The sequence below is a fragment of the Micropterus dolomieu genome, linkage group LG11 (assembly GCF_021292245.1).
Source record: "Micropterus dolomieu isolate WLL.071019.BEF.003 ecotype Adirondacks linkage group LG11, ASM2129224v1, whole genome shotgun sequence".
Lineage (NCBI taxonomy): Eukaryota > Metazoa > Chordata > Actinopteri > Centrarchiformes > Centrarchidae > Micropterus > Micropterus dolomieu.
The window spans coordinates 8558494-8581186 of NC_060160.1; the positions used below are offsets into that span (position 1 = coordinate 8558494).

At 41.5% G+C, this 22693-nt stretch overlaps 1 protein-coding gene across 1 annotated transcript in view; it reads right to left on the bottom strand.

Moving 5' to 3' along the window:
• Window positions 1–1244: 1244 nt before the first annotated feature.
• The window catches only part of slc25a21 (solute carrier family 25 member 21), a 31737-nt gene continuing 10288 nt past the window's right edge, over window positions 1245–22693 (bottom strand). Inside the window, exons 2-9 of the mRNA XM_046063284.1 lie at window positions 18284–18367; window positions 10357–10423; window positions 9489–9548; window positions 6453–6560; window positions 6161–6325; window positions 4376–4557; window positions 3265–3317; window positions 1245–2828 (exon numbers count right to left, since the gene is read on the bottom strand). Coding sequence (XP_045919240.1) covers window positions 2767–2828; window positions 3265–3317; window positions 4376–4557; window positions 6161–6325; window positions 6453–6560; window positions 9489–9548; window positions 10357–10423; window positions 18284–18367 — 781 coding nt within the window. The 3' untranslated portion in view covers window positions 1245–2766. The remainder of the gene's footprint in view (window positions 2829–3264; window positions 3318–4375; window positions 4558–6160; window positions 6326–6452; window positions 6561–9488; window positions 9549–10356; window positions 10424–18283; window positions 18368–22693) is intronic.

Here is a 22693-nt window from a genome sequence, read left to right on the forward strand (position 1 = left end):
ATGGAGCTCCATGCGTGTTCCTGCTCAACAAACATTTTTAAAAGAAGCTGACAACAGCCAGAACGTTTTCTTAATGCCTTAAAACAGCAACGTGGAGCAGACAGGTGAGTAAAACCTCTTAAAAAGAGGGGGAAAATGCTTGGAAAATCACAACATGTCTGGTTCAGTGTCTTTGGTATGTACACATGTGGCTCCCGTGTTCCATCACATGGACATGAATCACTGCTTTTTTTCTCTCTCTCTTTCTTTTACATGCAGTGTAAATCCTGGACATTTTAATCTGTATTAATCATTAACTGCGTCTGCTTTCAGAAAGACAGGTTGAGCCACGTCCAAATTGCAGGCTTGTGACAAGTGGAGCCGTTGAATTGAAATGTTACGGGTGAGGATGAGGAACATACATGGAAAGGGTGTAAAGAAAATGAGGAGAAGGGGACTTTGCTACTGAAGATTTATGATCAGCGCGGTGTGCTGGGAATGCAGGTGAAGGGTGGCTCTGTTGCTTAGCTACCAGCAATACACTCGGCGCATGTTACAAGCTGTCAAGTCTGAAACAAACATATGCATTCAGGACTCCATTACAGAAAGGACAGGTTAAGCGCTTACAATTCCATCAGTCTGCAAGCCGTAGCTGTTAGTCTATCACCACAGGCCCCTGGGCAAAAGACCAGGAGCCGTTCCATTTTGGCAGAGAGAAACTCCCACATTAATGATGACTGTCAAATGCCAACGTGGCTCAGTATAAGCAACTACCAGATGAGGTTAAGATGAGTCTCTTACAGAGCAGCCAGTACCACTAAAGGCTGTGCAACAGGTGTGTGTGTGTTTGCATGTGCATATTTGTGTAAGAGATAGACTGGCAGAGGCAGAGAATGTGTGCGGTGCCCCCCCCCCATCCTGCAGCCACATTTGCATTTCTTGAGCTTGTTGTTTTAGCTTGCGCTAAGGCTACACTCAGGCACTGACTCCCCTAGATACAGAGAGAGAAAAGACTGACGGCTGGCTAATGCAACTGCTATGGCTGACAGGTTCTCAAACAACCAAGTGCTCTGACGGGGGGGAAATATGAGTGCGAAGAAGCTGTAAACTGAAGAAAGGTGATACGCTTATATCAATGCCAAGCCGAAATGCACCCAGAGAAGACAAACATGCAACACACACACTTACCGTTACAGGACACACAAGTGCTTAACCCAACGCACACACACACGCACGCACACACAGAGTGAGGAACCAAGTGGGAGTTTAATTTTATTCCTTTTTATTTGTTAGCAATACATGTAAGTTACAAATGCTAATTTAAATTGAGATTAAAAAAAGTCGAACACAATTTCTTGCCAATAAATCTCGTGCAAAAAGACACAAGACATTCTTATACACAACAATTCGTATTGAGAATCATTGCGCACTACTGTGGCTGTTTGAAATTTCCAGTAAGGCTCAATCGTATGGGTGTGATCACAGTATATATTTGCGATCACATGTGCATTGTTGTGAAGATGTGTACATACAAACAGTATGTACGTGTTCGTATAGACAAGTGTGCATCACTCACTCCTGACAACAATCAATAAATCAAATGCTCTGACACAAAAATGAAAAAAAAATCCAGTATCTGTGGTCGTCGCTGGACTGTAATGAGCCCTGATGTCCAATGAGTTCATTCGGTCCGACTGAAATCAGCTGCTCTACCTGCCTGCCTACCTGTGCGCACTACATTGCACGTGAAATGTGTGGATTTTTTCGGCTGGATCCTTTTAAAATCTAGCTGTCTCTCTTGCTAGTTTCTCCAACGTTGCCAACCCCCAGCTTAAGTAGTTATGACTACATAAGCTACTTCATGATAATATGCAATTAGCCTACTTAGCGCTGTAGCAAATGTGTTTTTTTTTTTAACATTGAAGCTTCTATTGGGATTTTCAAAGGAAGCGTTGATGTCTGTCATCAAATTTTATGACATCATGACCCTAAAAACTAAATCCTTAAATTGAATAAAGTGAGTCGTTGAATTAAATTAGTTAGTCTCTTTTTATTAAATCAACTTTCATTAATGAAATAATTCTTCAGTTATGGTGCTGTTAGATTACTACTAGACTCGCCGCTCGCACAAATCTCCTGCTGAAACAATGAGGGGGGTATGCCCCGCTGCGCACAAATATATGGGGAATCGCCGGTTGTTGGGCTGATGGTGGCCGCTGGAAAATTTGGAAATATTGCTCAGCCCTAACCTCAGTATCTGTTTGTTACTGAAAATTATACTTTTGGGCTCTAAATACCCTGGTATAACACCTTGATACCACCCAAGCCTAATAAGCACAGCCCACGACAAAAGCACAAAATACATAAATCTCTCATGTGAAAAGTGTTCTGAATTTAGCAGAAAATATTGTGTTCATGTAGGACCTCATTGCTACGAGAAAGAAGCTGACTAAGAAAATAGGTTTTCGAGGCCTTTAAAACCTACAGATCCACTGTTACAAATCTGTTTTCTATTTGTAAATTTCTGCAGCTGTTTTTAATTCCTGAGAAACTAACTTAGATGAAGATGTAGTTTGTCCTTATAAATCTGCATCATCAGATATGTTGCCATTCTCATTTGGTATTTTGCAAAGCGGCATTGCGTATTCAATGTAAAAAAAAAAGGACAAACAAACAAAAAAACTAATTTGGTCTGACTTTACTGGAGTCAGTTAGCATCATTTGCAATGACACACAATCCACAAGGCACTTAAGTGGGTTTCCTTCCCTTAGTTTTTTTTCTTTTGGTTACCAGTTCTTCTGCAGCCATCCAGACACATATTCATAGACCAGCAGCATCACTGCTCCACCTGTAACCAAACAGAAGAGAGAGCCACAGTGAATCAATCCATAATTCTCTGATGGTGAATCAGCAGCGTGAGTTACCCAACCAATAGGAACTGAGTTTTGGTGCTCATGATGTTTCTATTCAATCATTGCAAATATACATTTTACATATACATTTTTGTTAATGAGTGCACAGTACAAAACATTAAGAATGAATGCTGAGTCTGAGAAGGACCCACCTAATTTCATTTGGAAACACTCATGTTAAGTTGAATTTAACACTAAGATGCTGTGGGTAGCTATATTAATAACTGGAGCTTTCCAGGGTAGAAGAAAATATAGATTCCAGTATAATTACCAATCTCAAAACCTATTATTCAGACAAAAAACCATAAAAGTTTTCATCTGTGTGATTTTAAGGTTAATTTTAATATCAGTTTAAAATTTTTTTGTTGTTACCTGGTCCAAGCCTCATTATCTTGGGCACCAACCCCTTGTATAGTGCGAAGTACCTGCAGAACAAAAATAGGATGCTAATAATGTACAAATATAAGATACCCGAGTTAAAACTCAAACTATGTAAATCAAGTCAATATTGTAAAAAAAATGCATCATGTGGGCCTTTAGTAAGTGTGCAAACTTGCATGTGTGAATAATTTAGAGTATGTAGTGGTGAGTTCTTGCCTGGCTGTCTACTGGCCTGCCTGTCTCTCACCCCGTCAGGTACATAGCTGGGGTGTAACTGCAAGGACTGGTGAGGACCTGCCCCTTAATGCATTCAAGGTGATCAGTGGCTGCCTGCCTCCGCCTCGTGCTCCCTGTCCCGCTCCCTGCCCCCGCCTGATGGCGTTAATAAGGCTCGACCCACTTCCTCCCTGGCCCTCTGTCTGATTAGATTGACCCGTGGAGCGCCGCGCGGCTCGTTAGGGGCTGCTTAACGATGTCTCCCATAGGGACCACTAATTAGCTGGGACTGTGTTGTGTTAGAGCAGGGGACTGGATGTGGCGGAGGGGGCACCCTCCATGCACCCCTGCGACGACAGCGTTTCTGTGCCGTTCTTGCAGCGGCCCCAGTTCCTGTGTCCACTAACTACAAACATCTCGCTGGCCCTTGTCTAGTGGAGCTGCATGGGGAAAAGTGGAAAGCCTAGGGCAATTACTAACATAACATACATCTTTCCTTGAAGCTTCCATTTAGAGCTGTCACTCTCTGAGGCTTGAAAATATGTTAACATTTACTGTACAACTGACACACTGCAGAAATGCATAATCACACATGAGGGGAATACAGCCCAGAATGTAACGTCACTATTTGGTTTCCATTCATTGGATCACAGCTTTGTATCAAGCTATTCATGCACTTCCTCAGTAGTTAGTGTAGGAAACTCGCACCGCATAATCAAACCCTGCTAACTTGTAGCTGCAGCTGGTATATTTGTCTTTTCTGACAGCCAGTTTGGCAACACAAGCAACAAAGCAGACAAAGTGCCTCATTAATTCTAAGATGCACTACTGACAGTGTTTAAAATTTTGTCCTGAAGATCCCCTACATTAACCCCCCCATTCATACCCCTCCTCCCGATACACCACGGCCATGGTCTGGAAGCAGGTGCGGTACTTGATCTCTCCAGGAACGGGCTGGGGGCCTTGAATGCGGCTCTTGGCTACGTCGAAGGGAATGTTCACGCAGGAGGAGATGGTCCCAGACACTAGGCCGATAGTAAACTTCCTCAGGAACTCCAGAGTCGGGTCCTGGTAAAAGAAGAGAAGAGATACATGATTAAAAAAACAAGCATTTCTAATATGGGAACCAGGTTTTAAATATCATGGCACAAAACATAAGTAGCAAATAAAACACAGCTATAGAGAGATGTAGTGTGTATCTGTATCTATATCTATATATAAAAATATTTGAGCAAATGCAAGGGAGGGCAAGAGCATAAGGAGGCTTCTGCATATGATTGCAAAGCTGGCATGAAAGCCCTGATCATTTTATGGTAGCGGGGGGCAGATTAGTGCTTCCTGACTGTGGTGCAGCATTCTGATTGGCTGAACAGAAGCACATGTTCTTTGGGGAGCCAAGACAGAGGATTTATAAACAGGGTGCATGCAGGCAGACTAGGGAGGCATATGGGGACAATTTGGGTAATTGGGCTGTGACTCGGCACAGGGGTATTACTGTACCAAAGAAGCCCAGACTCAGAGAGCTCTGACAGCTAATTGGCCGGGATATTTTTACAAATGACAGCAGCCTCTCTGGTCCAGGCCTTTCTCAAGTGGCTGGACACCCTGAGAGCCGAGGTAAATCAACAGCTAATCCCACTTCTTCTGTTTTTGTCAAGTGGGATGTGGGGAAGGGGGTAACATACCTGCGGCCTAAGTATACCCATCAACCCACTTCCTAACAGCCTTAAGCAAACATCACCTCACACATTCACTTGTGAATGATGGCAGAGTGCTATCTGCCTCCTCTGTACTTTTAAAATGGCAATATAAGAGAAGCCTGAGCTCGGCCGGCTCAATTTGACTATGGACATGTTTGAGTTGCAAGCTCATTGCTCATGTTGCTGACAAAAGGGCTTTGGATAAACAGCATTATCAGCTTAGCCTGTAAGCTGTCAGTGGCCACAATATTTATCCATTTCTGCCTCAACAATAGATGTTGTTAGCCTCTCGCAAACAGGATCATTCCATCAATGTACATACCGATGGATCATTCCCAAAAGCAACGGCCACAATCTAAGAAGAGAGCTATTTGGGTCATCCAGCCACATAATTAACATTCACAGAGGATGACCACTTGGTTCTCTGTACGCCATGCGTCACTGGAAAAATGTTGAAAATATAGCAGAGCCTGGGCTGCCACTGTAACGTTCTCTTGAAAATAGTACCGTTGTCTGCTTCCAATTAGTTCATTGGAGTTAATCTAATGCTCCAGTTTGTACATGTGGACTGGCGTATGGTAACGTTTCCATTAAACAAAATTAACTTTTGTTTGGGCCATCAGGCCCTGCCGGATGTGTAATCTGAAACGTTGAGGATGTTATGAAGAGCCAACAGACGAGGTATTAGCGAGGCTGATCTTACAAGTTCCTCTCTGATTTTTGCTTCCTCCTTGCTATGGGAGGTAGTCTAACTAATCATACTGTCAAACACTTGCATTTCCCCAGTGGCGAGGTGGCTGGGACAGGTGTGTATCACATAGCCTGAAGCTAGCAAAAATTAGGTGTAGTACAGGTTACAAACACCAAAGCAAAGCTGAAGTGTCACTTGGCTTGGGATTGCAATTTGTTGGGAAAAACTGAAACAGGACTGGAGGTCGAAGTGTGGTCATAGATTTTGCTTGGTATATTACCGGGCTGGTAGGAATGGCATCCTTGACATTAAAGTAGAAGCCAAAGTAGATCATGTTGAAAACTCCATGGCGTCCCAGTGTTGATGTTAATCCTTTATTCAAGCCCTTCAGTCCGAATCCATCTGAGTTGATTATGCGTCTTGCTTGAGCAAATGAGGACGGTTGCTGTATTGGAGAAAAGGAATTCAAAAGAAGGACGTCAAATGCAGACAAAAAAACCCATTGGGCCTCTACAGAAAAGTGCTCATTACCAACACGTTATGAGTTAAGACAGTATTTTATTTTTATTAACCTCTGTGAAGGAATCTCTGTTGGCCTGGAGACTGACTTTCACCACTTCGAACGGATTGACGACAACAGCCTCAGTCAAGCCTGCGCCAAGCCCTGCTACAGACAGTGCCTGGAGGGGGGATGGACATGACTTAAGAGTGAGAATGTGGAGATAACATGTGGGTAGAGACAGAGCAAAGAAGGCAAACTGATGTAGACAAAGAGGAAAAAGGTCAATGTGTCTGTGAGAGCTTAATGCTGAATCGTAGTTCCGTTTTCAGAAACTTGTTCTCCGAGTCTTTTTGTCTCGTTTAAAATGGACATTTGTTTCTGTCATGTCTGTCATTGTATCGCTTTGACAAATGTTTGAACACACCAAAGACACCTGTGTTTGTTATCATTTGACAAAATATTAGATGACAGGGATGAGAGGAAGGTAAACCAAAGGTAGAAATAGGAATGTGAGCAAGCTGTTTAAGATTCATCATTAAAAAGGGCAGAAAATTGAATTCAAGGAAGTAAAAAACAAAACAAATAACAGTTATTTTCAAATAACCATAGAATTTTCATACATTTTGTGTCACCCGATGCAATTCAAGAGGTAACAAGTACACATCCCATTCATAAATGTATATACTGGACATGTAATTAACTGTGGATGTTGCAATATGTGGATGTTTGCTACATGTATTTGCATGAGGCTGTATGTGTCTGCATGTAAGTGCGTGTGCGTGCATGTGTGCGTGCATGCATGCTCACAGTGAAGCGTAATGGGAACATGTCAAGAACGTGTCTATAGCTCATTACTCTTCCTGCCTCTTTATCCTGCTGTCAGAGCCCCGGGACCCATCCTCTCAGACATGCCTCATGATGTTTACACAGCCAGCCAGCCAGCCAGCCACGTTTTAATTCCTTATTTGTATTATTACTGTGTGTGTCCTCATTAATCAGAGTGAAGGCATTCAGCTGTGCCACACTGAATAGGAGAGGGAGAGCCATTCAGAACCAATCTGTAATTCACCCGCACTAATGATCTGATGTGATTACAGTACTTGATATGCAAGGGCCTCTGGGGGAAAGGCACTAGAGGAAGAGGAAGATGAGGAGACAACAAGGAGGTGGATAAGGAGGGGGAAGAGAGTATGATGGATGGGACAGGTAAACATTTCTCCACCAATGGCTGTAAAAACAAGAGGATCTGCGCTGTGCAGGGGCAGCCAACACGCTAAGTTACAGGTAAGCCATCCATCACACCTGACACTTGGTTGCCACCTGAATAGGTGGTGTGTTGTGACCGCACCCCAAATGCAACGAAAATCTGTCTGGCTTAAAACTCTGACTCAATATAACAGAAACCAGATTAGTCGAGAAAGATGAAACCACTTGTATATTCATGACCTGTGGCGTAACCGGTCTCCAGAATTAATAACAGCCAAGCAAATATGCAGTGTAGTCCGTTTATTAGGATAATGTTATGTTTGTCATTACTTGGCACACTGGATTTCAAGTGAAACAATGAATGAATTTCTCCAAAGAAGGTTAAAGGGCAACTGGACTTGGTTGAATCTTCAACCAAGTCCAGTTGCCCTTTAACCTTCTTTGGATAACTATGACCTGGATGACTGAGAATTTTCACCGACAATGAATGAATTTCCACTTCAAAAGGTGTTTTCACGCTCTTACTGATAGAAATACCACCGATTTACCTTAGGTATAATATATAATTTTTACATTGTTCATCTGATATAGAACCCCTAGATTAAAATCTGGCAAACACTATATGGATCAAGCCTGATTTTAATCTTGAACTGGTCGGCCTCGACCAAATTTTGGAATCCGGTCGAATACCTGCCAGTTTGGCTGTTGTAGGGCTGTGTGACGGAAGTAATGTGTCGACTGGAAGAGGAATGGAAATACCATTTCCACTGAGGGGGCTCTCACTTAGGGACTCTGCTATATATTTGGGTCAGGCTATGTAGCAAATCAGCTGGATTCTCTCTCTTGATATTGTAATTCTCACGAATCCAGGTGGGTTGCAAAGTAATGTGATTTGGGCAGCAGGACTGCTTACCATGTTCTCATGTGACATGAGAGCAACAGTTGGTGGTGGTAATGCACCTCCAAGTTGGTTTGCCAAGAAGAGACTGACAAGAAAACATGGAGGAGTGTCAGGCCAGCTTTAAGGCTGCACTTAAATCTCATAGTTAGTGTTTCATTTCAAATCCTATATGATGGAATAAAGATTCAAAGCAAGACTGTCTGGACACTTACAGTATGGACTCCAACAGTAAAACTTGTATTTGTAGTAGCTTGTAATGTTTTAAAGGGATTGTATTGTTTTGCCTACACTAAATCCTTTACATGTAAATGTAAACGCTCCGTATTTGTATATATTTTTGCTTTTACACTACATCTGCATTCACCATTCATACACATTCATACACTGAGCATAAGTGCTCAAATAGAAACTAACATTCACACACATTCATACACTGACGGAACAGCCGCCAGTCGGGGTTCAGTATCTTGCCCAAGGACACTTCGACATGCAGCCTGGAGGAGATTGAACCACCGACCTTCCAATTAACGGGCAACACACTCTACCACCTGAGCCACAGACATCCCATACGTTTTCTCATACTTGGAACCAATACATTAAAAGCAAAACAATGCCTCTGTAATAACAAATGGGATTGACTGACAAGCTGCCAGTTACACTGGCTTTACACAAAGTGGTAGAAACCAAACTTTTCCTCTGGCTGCTCTGCTGCCTGGAATAAAGATCATATAGTGATGTTCAGGCAGAAACATGAGGTCATTAGTAGCAGCCGTTTAGCCGATCTCCCCGAGTTCCAACTGCACGTTCACTCCTCTGCATTGACAGGAACATTTATATTAATTAATTTTGCTGTTAAAATTATTCTTGGCATTCGTCTTTGTTTTACCAGCGACAGGTTAGCTGAAACGTTGGTGTAACACTCTTCCTGGTCCTGTGAGCATGTGTGTGTTTATTTTTCAGGTGAAAGTGTATTCAGGTGTTACTCTGTGTATGACTCACCACACCAGGAGACAAAGGGGTCAAACTCAGCAACTTCTTGTATTGCTCAAAGGTAAAAAACTGCAGAGAGATCAGGAAAACCAGCTGTCAGAAAGTCACAGTGCATTCATAAACTGACATCTCTATACACATGCACACACCCTCATATACATATGTACATACTGATGAGGAAAGAGGAACTTGGGTGAGCATTGTATAAACTACGGCATAATAAAATCAAGCCTTACTTTAAAATGAGACAACAATCTCTGTGGAGAGAGAAAAGCACACTATCGAAAGGAGACACATCCACTGATTTGTTTATCTGAGCAAAGGGCAAAACGCCAGCAGAGGCGTTTTAATTGGAGCTTTACTTTGTTTTAATTCTTCGCTCCAGACATTTCTCACCATCAGCCAGCTTTGTCTGCTGTGTGAGCGATTACCCCATCTTCTCAGTGTGAGTGCTTATTTTTAAAGTTCACACATTCTCGTCTCCAGCATCTCATTAAAGAGCAGCTCCATGCCTGGCATCAGCCCCGCCACCCCTGCTGCCGTCACCCCATTATATGTTAGTGCGAAGCGAGAGATGCTAAGCCTTTCTACAAACAAATTTCAAAAGATGGGGCTCAGGGGAAGGCTTGCTATAAACGCTTGTAAGTCAATATTTGGTAGGCCAATAGAACAAATAGGAGTGGCTGAGCAGGCCGACATGGCGGAGGGCGTCATGTGTTTAATCACCAAGTGTGTACCATGTTAGAGCAACCACGGTTGGAGTTTTTTCATATGGCAGCAGAGCAGTTCACGGTGAAACCAGAGCCTGAGCGTTGCATCACAGTGCGAGTAGCTTTGCAGTTTTCTAGGAACTCAACATGCACATCCTTTATCTCACCTTCACCGCTCTCTTTGGTGTCTCTGCCAGAATCGGAGGCAGGATGCCCTTGTAGAAGCCAAAGACTCTGTGGAGAGAGAAAATCAAATGTTACCCACGCTTATACAAAGACTTGTTGAGTTCCACCTGACATTGTGATCAAACAGTAAGTAGTCAAAAGATAATTAGAAATAATTGGTTGATTAAACGATTTGTTGATTGACAAAAAATGAAAATCAGCACATTTTCTGATAGTTAATAAGATCAAGTTAACTGAATAACTATGTGGGTTTTGAACTGTTGGTCGGACAAAAAAAACGATTTGAAGATGTCTTCATTTTCTGATATTTTACAGACTGCACAATTAATCAACTAATCAAGAGCATAAACAGCAGATTAAATGATAATGAACATTATCACAGAAGTAAAAGAATAAGTCAAATCATTTAGAATTTAGGCCTTACAGAGCCATACCGGTGGTTCTGAATGTTTTATCCCCTTTATTACAAATCATGTACTGTATACTTTACACTATAGCTAACCATTTTGCAAAGTACGGATGTGTTGTTATTATTTTCTTATTGGTTTCCAATCATGTCTGTAGAGCCGACTCTTGAGTTGTGATATCCATCATTTACATTTATTCATTTTTGTCCAAAGTGATGTACATATGAGCATCAAGTCTGATTTGTTTTTGTGATGGTTACATATCACTGTCATGTCATGATGTGCAGTCTGCTACAGTAATGCTTTAGAGGGTCAGTTTAGTCAAATTACAAAAAACTATATCCAAGCAGAAACACTCAGTTGCTGGTTTATTAGGTGCGCTGTGTGCATGGAGTCTAAGGGCATACTCACACTAGGCCTGGTGGCCTTGTGCCCGAGCACGATTGTCCCCCCTCCCCATTCCCCCGCTAGCCTGCGCTCACATAGCACCCAACAATCTGAGCCCAGTCATGTTTAAGTCATCACTCTTTTGGGGGGGGAAGGTGAGTTCATGTCCGAGTTCCGTGCTCGATCACACTAGATGCGTACAGTCCCGGAATCCAACCTAAGTGTGCCTGAGCCCACTTCTACAATTGGCCCGGACACAGTTCAGCGGAGCGATCATACTGGTCAGACGAACTGAACTTTGGGGGTTAAACGTGCAGGGTACGAATCGCCTAGTGTGAGTACACCCTAATAAAACAGCCATACCAATAAATCCTGCTTTCTTGAAGTTATTTGCTAACATCCTGGTATTGGCCTTTGACATAAAACCCCCTCAAAGGCATGCGGTTACTACAGGAATGACATATCTGACAATACGAAATATAGACTGCAGGACTAATGCTAGGCTCACAAAATAGAAAGTATATTGCTGCTGTTTGGAAACCTGACTACCAAGAAACCACAAACTCTGGCAAACACGTTCTGTGGGAATCTGTGGAGAAAATGATTGAGGAGTTTATTTCAGCGTTTGATATACTGGATGTTTCAAAAGACGGTAGTTGTATAATTTTAGTCAATTTGCCTTTGCTCAATCATACCAGCCATAATTTAAAGCATACTTAGAGGCAGGAAAAATAATAAAATGATCCAGTGAGTTATGTATATAGAGATGCATGCCTACATTTGCAATATTGTAAGCAATCCATTTTATGGACCATCTAAAGAGTGAAAGGACAGTCTGGATTGTTAGCTATATGCATGTTAACACAGAAATGTGAATGAATGTTTCTAAACTTTACACAAATGTATGATCTTTCTCATGACATTTTCAGAATCCTTCAGAGTAGGGCATTATTATACTATTTCTAACTACACAATGTATCTAAATAATCCTTTATTAATGTGATATTGAAATATGCAAAAGCTACATTTTACATAATTTCTATTTGAAATAGCATTTTATCCCTTTTTAAAAAGTTGTTGATATTGAATAACATTAAAATGGAGGTTTCCCCCCAAAACACCTGACCAGACTTTGATGTTTACATGTAAGATAGTGGGATGTTGTCTGTTTTGCAGGGCACAAAGTATGTTTCGTATACATTCAGAAGTGCACAGATGTGCATTTCCCCCACTCTTCAATTTTGTCAAAACATGGGTGGACAAGTTAATTAGTTTGTGTAGTTGACATAGACATGGCTAGGAAGACCATCTCAGAGTTATCAATCAAATAAAATGACATTTACTTTTCAAATATTTTCTTTAGAACCCTCCAACTCAAACCCAACCTATGTGTGGCATGAGCGGGCAACAATAGCGCACCTGAAGCATCAGACTATTGGCTCATTCTCTGTTGTGAAGATAACAAACTGTCACTAGCAACAGCAAACAAGCTCTCATTCTGAAATGTTATTTTAAGGGGACTGCCTCAGAGAGAAACAAGTAAAACAGGTCTAAAGATTTCAACAAGAGAAATAGAAAACACAACATTATTTTCTTACATTTTGGAACTAATAAAAATATGCTTATGTGAGGTAGGCCCTACAGTTCCTTGAGCATATTTTTAATTACAGTGTAGGGATCAATTAAATAATGATCTCCACCCCTGTGCATTTCTGTAAACAACTGACTAACCAAGTAGGAATAGGTCAGGTTTATAAAATACAGCAGCTAAATATGTATGATACAAGATGCCTCCACACTTTATGGAGAATTTGTGACAAATTTTGCAATTGCGATATAAATCATAATATGTGAAACCATGAGTGCCATTTTGAAGCATGTCTAACAGAGAGCTCAGACTGTGTCATTTATATATTGCATTTCTATCTTACAGAGTGACCAGGGCACCTAATCAACATTTTAACAATCAACATTCAAATTACCTGCGGTCACCAGCTGTCGAATGCTTTTCAGATTTTCACACTTCCTTGTTTCTTTATCAATAAGCCAGTTTTCCATGAGCAAATACTCAGGTCATGGAAAAATAAATATATATAGGCTGTTTACAAACATTTCTTTCCACTTTTTCGGAAGGAAAGAGCACACACCTCACTACCTAAGGCCTCATAGTGGAAATTATGAAAAACTTTGAAGTCACTTGTTTTTTCTTTTTAAATGTAATGATACAAATCATATCACATATTAGGTCAGATATAGGAATATGGACCAAAAACATCAATGATCTGATCTACTACTATCAAGTATTGTCTGTCTGGCTCTGTGCCACTGTTGTCCAAAAACTATTCTCACATAATCGAGTCACACTGTTGCACTGGTGGCACGTTCCTTTATTTTGGTTAACATGGGAAATGTAGGATATTTGGAGTTAATCCAGAATACACTGCCCTAAATGCTCACTACAACAAACATGCATTGATCTGCATATAAAAATAGCAACAACAAATACACTATCTACTACTGTTTGAGTAATGTCTGCTAATAACCACAGTGTGCAGCTGTTTTTAAATAGCCTTTTTCAAAAAATAAAAGTATATATTTATTGCCTGCTTTAAAGATGCATGTCTTCACTAGGAATGAATGGGTTTGGGGTTGAGAGATACAAACAGGATAGTGAAGTCATGAAGCATTGAGAGAAGGGCTAACTCATTGCTTGTTTTAGTCTTTTCATGAGAAGACAATAACAAAAATATAGAATATCACCAGCCTTATCCTTAAAGTCATCAAACCAATTTAAAACAAAAAAGTCAAAAATATTGTAAATGTGCACAGGGTCATTGCAGAGAGGGCAATGTCTTTCATTTAGCTGCTTGTAGGTTACAGCGAGAGAGAGAGAGAAGAAAAGTGTAGGGGTGTGCATATTGATACTGAACACAGTTCTATAGACAAAGAGCACAACGTGGTGTGGCATGACCGACTATATCCTGTGAAAAGCGGCACCAGCTCTGTTGTGACAACATTCTCTACAAGTCAACAGAGATGATCTTGGTTGACTGGGTCAGAGTGTAAATATTTTTGCTGCTGGCATACATTTCCACCGAATATAACCTGAGAAGGACAAGCCATTACACTTCCACAGCAGCGAGGCCACCTTCCAAAAACAGCAGTGAACCACAACTAATTATCAAAACACTTGTCATCAGGTGACCTTTTTCAACAACGCCTGAAGTTACACAAGTGGTTCTGGCTCTGGGTAAGCGAGCCATCATAATAACTTTGGAGTAAGGGATTATGGCTGAGGAAAATCCCTCTTTGAAGCTAAAAATGTATCCCTCATATCATTTGTGTAAACAAGTTATTTCAGTCAGATGGAAGACCATTCCCTCTGCTCTCTTTGTCCATGCAAATGGTGGCCACAGATTTCCCGGGTGTGGTCAGGCTGGGGAGCCACCAGGTGATGAAGGAGGAGTGAAATTTGTTACAGAACAAATAGAGCCTCTAGTGAGTGGCCATCATTTGAATCCTAATTTGATTTCCAATGTAAAGTACACACTAAGTCCCTTTTTGGCTTTCCTAAACAAATGGCCTCCTGACACAGAGCGAGCGAAGGGTGAGGTGGGCGGGGCAGGGCAGATGGGGTGTGTGTGTCTGTGTGTTTATATTTGCTTGTGTGTATGATTTGTCTTTCATTTTCATAAAACTTTCCTTTTTTAACAGCCCCCATCCATCTGGATAGGAACTCAGCACTGACAGAACACAGGCACTCAACCTTGCTGGCTAATAATATCCATGAAGCACAAAGTTTGACTTTTTTTACACAAATGCGTAAATGCAAAAAGTAACAGATCATTTGCATACCTAAAACACTTCCTTGAGTACAATCATTGTTTGCAGCTTCTATGAGGAAATCTATTGGAAATATGCCTCCCCAGGAACTTTTTAACATGTAAACAACTGACATGTTAAATATGCAAATATTTTCACTGTGTCTACTGTATATCGTTGACGCTGAACAGGGACAATGCAGCAGAATTACGAGAGGCCAGGATTCACAAGATAAAAGGCACAAATTACTAAAGGGGACAGAGCGTTTGTTGTCAGGGCCCCGAGGCTCTGGAACAGCCTGCCCGAGGAAATCAGGTCGGTTGAGTCAGTGAACTCTTTTAAGTCCCTTCTTAAAAAACACTTTTATAGGAGAGCCTTTCCCGATCTTATTTGACTTTATTTTATTTTTAGCTTAAACATGTATTTTAGTCTTTTCAATGTTTTCTTGCTTTTATCTTGTATTGTTTCTGTATTATTGTTTTTTGGGTATTATTGTCTTTACACTTGTTGTTTTTGAAAAGTGCTCTACAAATAAAGATTATTATTGTTATTATTATTACTACACATTTCTCTTTTGGTGTATCACATGCACCATGAGGTAGAAATTTTTATTAATTCACATCTAAAGTAAGCACAGAAAAGTTCAAATGTATGGACTTTGAGGCATGGGTATTGAATTATGCTATTTCAAAATGTGTTATTTTTGCCGAAATGTGTAAAGTGTAACTGAGCATTAAGCAAATGAATGGTTTACACCTGGAAACCATTTGTATTACTCAAACAAACAGGGTCCTCTTTTTGAATTTTTAGAGGAAGAACATACTGTTAAAGGAATACATTTGGTAGCTATGGGTCTTCACTTTCTTGATCAATGATAAGTTAGAGGAGAAGATCAACGCTCACGTCTGTACGATTAATATGAAGTTGCCACCAACAGCAGGTTAGCTTAGGTTAGCATAAAGACTGGAAACAGTGCAAAGCTAGCTCTTACCAAAGATAACAAAAACAGCGTCCCCGCACCTTTGAAGCTCACTAATTAACATATTCAGTCCGTAGAAAATCTCAGGTGAAAAAATGTCATGTAAGAAATTGGCAAAGAAGTGAATAAGTGTCTTTGACAGGATGCTCCTACACCGAAGCAATCCATATGTGTCTGGTAGAGGCGCTTATCTACACTTCACACCACCACAATGAATGTAGATATTTTTTTTTACATAGGTGGTCCCAGCTGGAGTACCGCACTCCCCTCAACCCAGAACTGGTTCCAGGAATTAGTCATCGATCTACTGCACGCAGGCCAACGTGCTCTGCTGTAATGCATGGACCCTTTTAATATTCCTGTGGCCGTGCTTCGGGTCCCGACCCAGTCTCTGGATACCACACTGGTAAAGAATGCTCGAGAATAGAGTCTTTTTGTTTCCCTCCAGACGGAAACACTTAACACATGCTCATGCTGCTACACCCACATGCAACAGAAAAAGGAGCGTGGCCTGTAAGGCAATACACCAACCAAGTGTTTGCGAGCATAGTTCACACTGTCACACACTTATGAGCAAAGGCTACAGGATTTCATGCTATATTTTCCTGATTTAAAATAATAAGTAAATGTAAGGTAAAATTTTGAGTTTCTAAAGGAAATAATCCACACTCCAACAGTCATTCTTTTTTAACTACAAGCATTTAAAATGTATCCTGCTGCAATATAAGTAACAATGTCTATAGGTATAGAAGTGTCCAGCCTTCAGACTGTCTTAAGAATGGTGTCACACGTGCACATTTCCATGTCTTTCTTCAGTTTAATCACCAAGCTCGAGCTGAGAGCTCAAGTTTCCTCCCTCATCACCCAAGGAGAGAGAGTGAGGCTTGCTGCTAGCTCGGTCCTGCCATGAGCTAACGGGAGATGTTTATTTTTAATAATAATTCTACAACAGAGGGGCCTAACAGTATTTGTATAAGTTATAACTAAGTGGTTTGGCCTGGAGGTAATCCACAATGTGCTACTGAGGAGTGATTATAGCCGCAGAAAAAATATACTGTTAGTGATAATTGGTCGACAAGAACGTGGATCTTCCGTCTGTAGGGACTCTCCCTGACACATATATCACGCCTTTATTGTATTAGCAGTCATTTGGCTCTCATAGTTGATGTGGAGGCTGTGTAATTTGGCAAACATCTCATTGTGTCAGCGTTCTCTGGAAATTCAAGCGGATCTACTCCCAAAGGACACACCTAAAAAGCATGCATGCACGAAGGCCTTCAATTTCATACTTGGAGAGTGTGTGAGCGTGTCTGTCGGGTGAAGAGGGCACAGCTACTGTAGCTACTGCTGTCTGTTGAACTTCAGCCAACATAGGTTTTCCAACTGTCACTATCCGGCCACTCACCGTGCACTTGCTCGCACCTTGTAGCAGATCAACTTTATATCCACTGTAAAGCTGTCGACTCGCCATAAACAGAGCGAGTGGCAACCACTTTCCCCTGCACCTGCACTGTCTCACAACCCCTGTCACAGGGCAGGAAGAGGAAGAGGGAGCACGACAAGACGACTGTCTTTAGTTAGTTGTGAAAGCTTTACATATAGGTTTTAGGCCAGTAACAGCTGCACTCTTGTCCAATGTGAGGTACAATGAGTGATAAGGCACGTTCAGCGGCTTGTTGCAGGATGTAGGCTGTAGACACACACACACACAGGCTGTTTGAAAGCATCTGAACCCGTAAGACTTTCAGCTTTCCAGCCAGTTTGCCATTATACCCTGTTTGAATAAAGCAGCATGACTCGTATATTTGACTACATATATATTCCTCACTTACATCTTTTCCTAAGCAGATTATTCTTTATTCTTTGAGGCTCTACTTTAAGACGAAAGCTACACCATTAGAAAAATTCCAGTTAAATTAATTTATTGTGTGCTGCATATTAGTCCATTGCACTTTTGACATAATGTGTGTGTTGGACACCGTTGACCAGTTTTGGATTGGCCATTGACCCTTGTGTATTTCAACTTTTTCTTTCCATTCTCTTTTTATATTGTGTGCTTTTCATGCATGCGAATTAATTGTTTGTGTATTCGTGTTTGCAAAAATACTTGCCACAAATTGCCCCTTGAATTTTTTTTTCCAATTTTGAACTGAATTTAATTATTACATAAAAAGAATGACACCTTAACGCTAAGCCATCTGCCATATGAGTTAAAAAGGAGAAATTACTCCTTCCCTACGGGCAGGAAGACCGGCATCATTGGTGCTCTAAAGAAAATGTATGCCTAATTCATGACTGTTGTGGATAACCTACCCCTCATTCCGGAAGATGGTCCGGAAGCAATCACCCAGGTTCTTGTAGCTGTTGGGGTCACTGGTTCCCCTTTGGATCTGGAACCTGCAATGAGAACATTAACTCATTAAAGCTTCTGTAAATATTCTATACAGCAGCTCTATATTCAAACTAGGGTTAGCATTAGGTTTTAATTATATACAATGTGACTCCTGTGTGTAAAATACACTTAAACAAATGTGATCTTATCATAAATGAGCTCATTCCCTCCTTACGTCTCTCCCCTCTCCCTTTCATCTGCTGATTTTCCCTCCTCTTCAAAGATGAGAGACTCCTACCATCAGGTCCCCCAGCGCAGGGGAGAACTCAAACATTTATTTAACCCAACCGATCCAATTAGCCACCCAACTCCCCAGGACCAGGCCTTTTGCAGCAAGGTTTTCGGCCACTAACATGCTAGTAAGCCAATTGTAACAGGTCTTCAGTTACGTGTAAATTTTTAATATGATGGAGCCAGTCGAAGGACTTTTTGTTGTATTGCAAACATGCTGGTACATTCCTAATAAAGGCTGGAGAGCTGTGTGTAAATCTTTTACATGAGAGACCAGTTGGTGGTGAAAAAATGAACATAAATTGTGCTTGTTAGAGATAAAGACTTTTAGATATTGAGACTATAAGAGATCTTATTATATACTTACACATGGCTTAGACACACAAACAAAACAAAACGGTCTGATGAGATTACGCAGTGTTTTTTGACCCAATAATTTCAGCAATTAATTAAACACAATACATGAGAACATGGTTGAAAATGTGATGGATGATAACTTGAGGAATTTGAATATTTTTTCTGCAAATAGTAAAGAACATCGGGGATCCTGAGGGTAGAAAGAGAAGAGAAGAGTGTAGGAGGGAACAGGACAAGAGAAAGATTCCCTCCTCATATGGCTTCAACTGCCGGGTCACAAGGTCAGCAGTAAGTCGTCCATGCGGGTGCCTGATGGGGCCATAAAGGGCCCCTGGGTTCCAGTGGACGGGGAGTTTAGTGGGGTGAGCGGCCTTTCATATCGCTAACAGATTAACATCTTAGAGGGGTGTCCCTCAAATCCTATTTGGTGGATTCCCAAATAGCTTGTAACCCGTTCCTGAAAACCAGTTAAAACAGCATAATAAATAGATGTCTGACACCATATTAAAGAGAAGAAGAAACAGAAGGACTGAAGGTATGAGGGAATGGTGGAATAAGGGGTACGGAGGCGGGGGGGCAAAGACCTGAAAGATTTAAGACTACTGGGGCTTGTAAACATATTCAAATCTGGCTTAATTAAAGGCATGTGATGCTGGGGTCAAGGATAGAAGGGACCCTGTCCCCACTCTCCCCCTGTCTCCTGTGCTCTGCCTGCCTCGATACGAACTGGCCCTGAGAGAAAGGGGTTGGAAGGGCCGTGGTCCGGTTCCAGCCCCCTGACTCCACTCATGACCCTGGGGTCACCTCATTTCCTCATGGCCCTCTCCTACCCTGCAATAAAAGCCAGGGACCAAACAGCAAGGCCCAGGGAGCGAGAGATAATAGGGAGGACCAGAAGAACTTGTGGCAGCAGGGGAACCATCAGGCCCCTGGCTAGGAAGCTGCTAATGTCACTTTTCACAGCAACCAACAGTGGAAAATAAGACTCAAAGCTTAAGTCAGTGATGGATTAAAGGCCTGTTTAAGAGGATTGGTACAGACAAAAAGCTCTAGTTTCTGTTAATAAGGCCTCAGTGACGATATAGTGGTTGGCTGAAGACGAGCACAGGATAGCCTCCATGGCTCTGGCAGATTCACTTGGCCATGGAGTCAGCCATGCAGATCGTAAACTCTGCAGACAGAAGACCCAAGGAAAAACCCTGGGGCTTCTTTAAAAACATACCGCTCTGAGCATCTTCTTCAATCATCAGCAAAAGCTTGTGGAGATACAGTATACTCAGAGGTGATGAAATCTCTGAGTTCATCAAGAGTACCTCTCCTTTCCTATCCATATCCCCACTCTCCCTGTGTTTGTGCTTTACAGGCCCAGAGCTGCCCGGGTGAGGGTGAAGGCGAGGGCATGTTGGTGCTTCTGTGAACGCGACAAGCACTCTGGGGTAAATAATCGTGAAGGCCTCGTCCACCTGACCTCCACTGCCTATAAAAGTACAAATTCTAGGCGTCCACAAAGAAGTCAAAAAGGTAAATGAGGGCGGAGTAGCAGGCTAGAGCCCCATTCTTTGAATTTTTATGGACATGAGCGTGGTGTTTGAGGGCCTTACAAGGCTGTGTCTGCTCCCAGACCCCGGTGGGTAATGGGCTCAAACCAGGGACCAACAAGATGGGCTGTCACCTGAGAGAAGACGAGATGTTGAGGTGACGCTCATTAATGATGGTGTTAAAAAACTGCCTATGGGAAGAGGGTAGGGGGGTTATTGGGTTGATCAAAAGGCAGAGGCTTGATGGGTCTACTTTTAAAAGGGGCACACCGTGCTTTTTAGGAGATCTCTTAAAAATATGGCCTATTATATGAGGGGTACTCCCTCAGTGGAACTCAGACTGTGGCAACTTTGATGACTTGCTCACTTTAAAATTTAGAGTCTAATAAGACTGATATGAAATCATATTTATAGCCATTTAGACAGATCGACATAAATTAACACTCTATATAGAGAAGTAATGACCTAATCTACAACTGGTAGTTATCGTATGCTCTCTATTACACTGCAATATTTCAAATTGTGCAATTTTCTCCAAGTATGAACATTATGATTTATGTGTTTTGCCATGTATTTGGACTGGTTGCTACAGTGAGAGCATTGATCAACTTATGCCTTCCCTCTAGGAATGCCCTGCTTTGACAAAAAAGACACAAAATATACGATTGAACAAAAAGAAGAACTGAATCACCAGGGGGAAAGGATGAAAAGCTGAGCAACTTCTCATGACAGATCTGAAGTGCATAAGACAATCCAGAAGGCAACATAAAGGGGAAATCTATTTTTTACAGCCAGACAATTAATTTTAATGAGCAGGATCATAAAGATGGTAGAAGTCCATTGCATTGGTACATGAGGTTAAGAGCACTTTTCCGACCTAAATAGTCCAACATGGCGAATGCAGCCAATCATGACTTTAGCCATCTAATCCTGCTTTAGGGTAAAAGAGAGAAACCAAAAATAAAAAAGGTCCCCTTTGGATCCAGTGGCAGCTTGTTTTGACAACATATTGTTGTTGACAACAGTGCTGGCTCACTCTCAATGAGTAAAAAGTGTGCTTGATGAGGACAAGGAGTCTGACACTTGATGTCTAAACACTGTAGCACTAAACATGTGTTTAGTTATTTGTTTAAAAGGGATACACTGCCAATTGTTTTGACTTTCTGCTCCTATGTGGTTTGCACTGTAAGTCAATTTGGATGAAAAAAGCCAAATGAATGTAATGCAATAATGTTGATTTCAACACAATATCAATGGGGAAAAAGCAAGGAAAACAAATATTGATAGATTCAATCTATGACAAAAACAAAAAGCAAAAAGTGTTCGAGCATGGCAGGAGGAGGCCAATAAAGACAATCCTCTGGAGAGAGGAATAGGAAAATAACGTTGGGGGGAAGAAGATGCAAGATAGGAGCAGAGGGGAAGTGATAAACCTTGGGCGCTTGTGACACGGCAGGCTGCCAGAGCTTGATCTGGACCAGGCCAGGTTGGGTTTCACCAGCACCACAAACCTACTGGACCTGGGACAGCCCAGGCTTTGGAGCAGACAGTGGTGTGGATAAGGGAGAAAAAGTTACCATGGCTGTTTAAAGGGCTGTCACTCTGGATCATTTTGCACTCCGATAAAACTGACTGCTCTGATTCCCTATGGTGATGTTGGGACCAGTTTGCCAGTCCAGATGTCTGCTCATATACTGTGACCTCTATGACCTGAGAGCAGGCTGTGTTACTGTGGAAGAGCAGGAAAAGAGCTACATAAAACAGCACGAGGACAAGCTAGGAAGGGCCAGGCCAGGACTGAGAATCAGATGTTTTGAGCATTACAAACTTTTGGTTGACTGACAGATCACTCTATATGTTAGAGTCGGCTGTAGCAAATATAGAAAGCCACTAATGCTGAACTGGAGCAGATAGGTGGAAAAAATGAGTAGTTTTTCTGAAATTACCAGTAAGTGGTTGCATAACAGAAAGTATTTCTTGGGTGTTTAAACCATGGTCTCTTAACCTCTGCCAATGGCTGTTAAGAGAAATTATGGTGCTAATGTTTGAGCAATAATTTTAATTACAGCATGTATATACAGTATAATATATATAGTATAAAAGTAATGGTAACATAAAAACTTTTTTTTCAGTAGTTCTGCGATTCCTCAATAGGTTTATAAGAAATACTTTTTCAACAGACCTGCAGGGACTCTTCAGTGAACT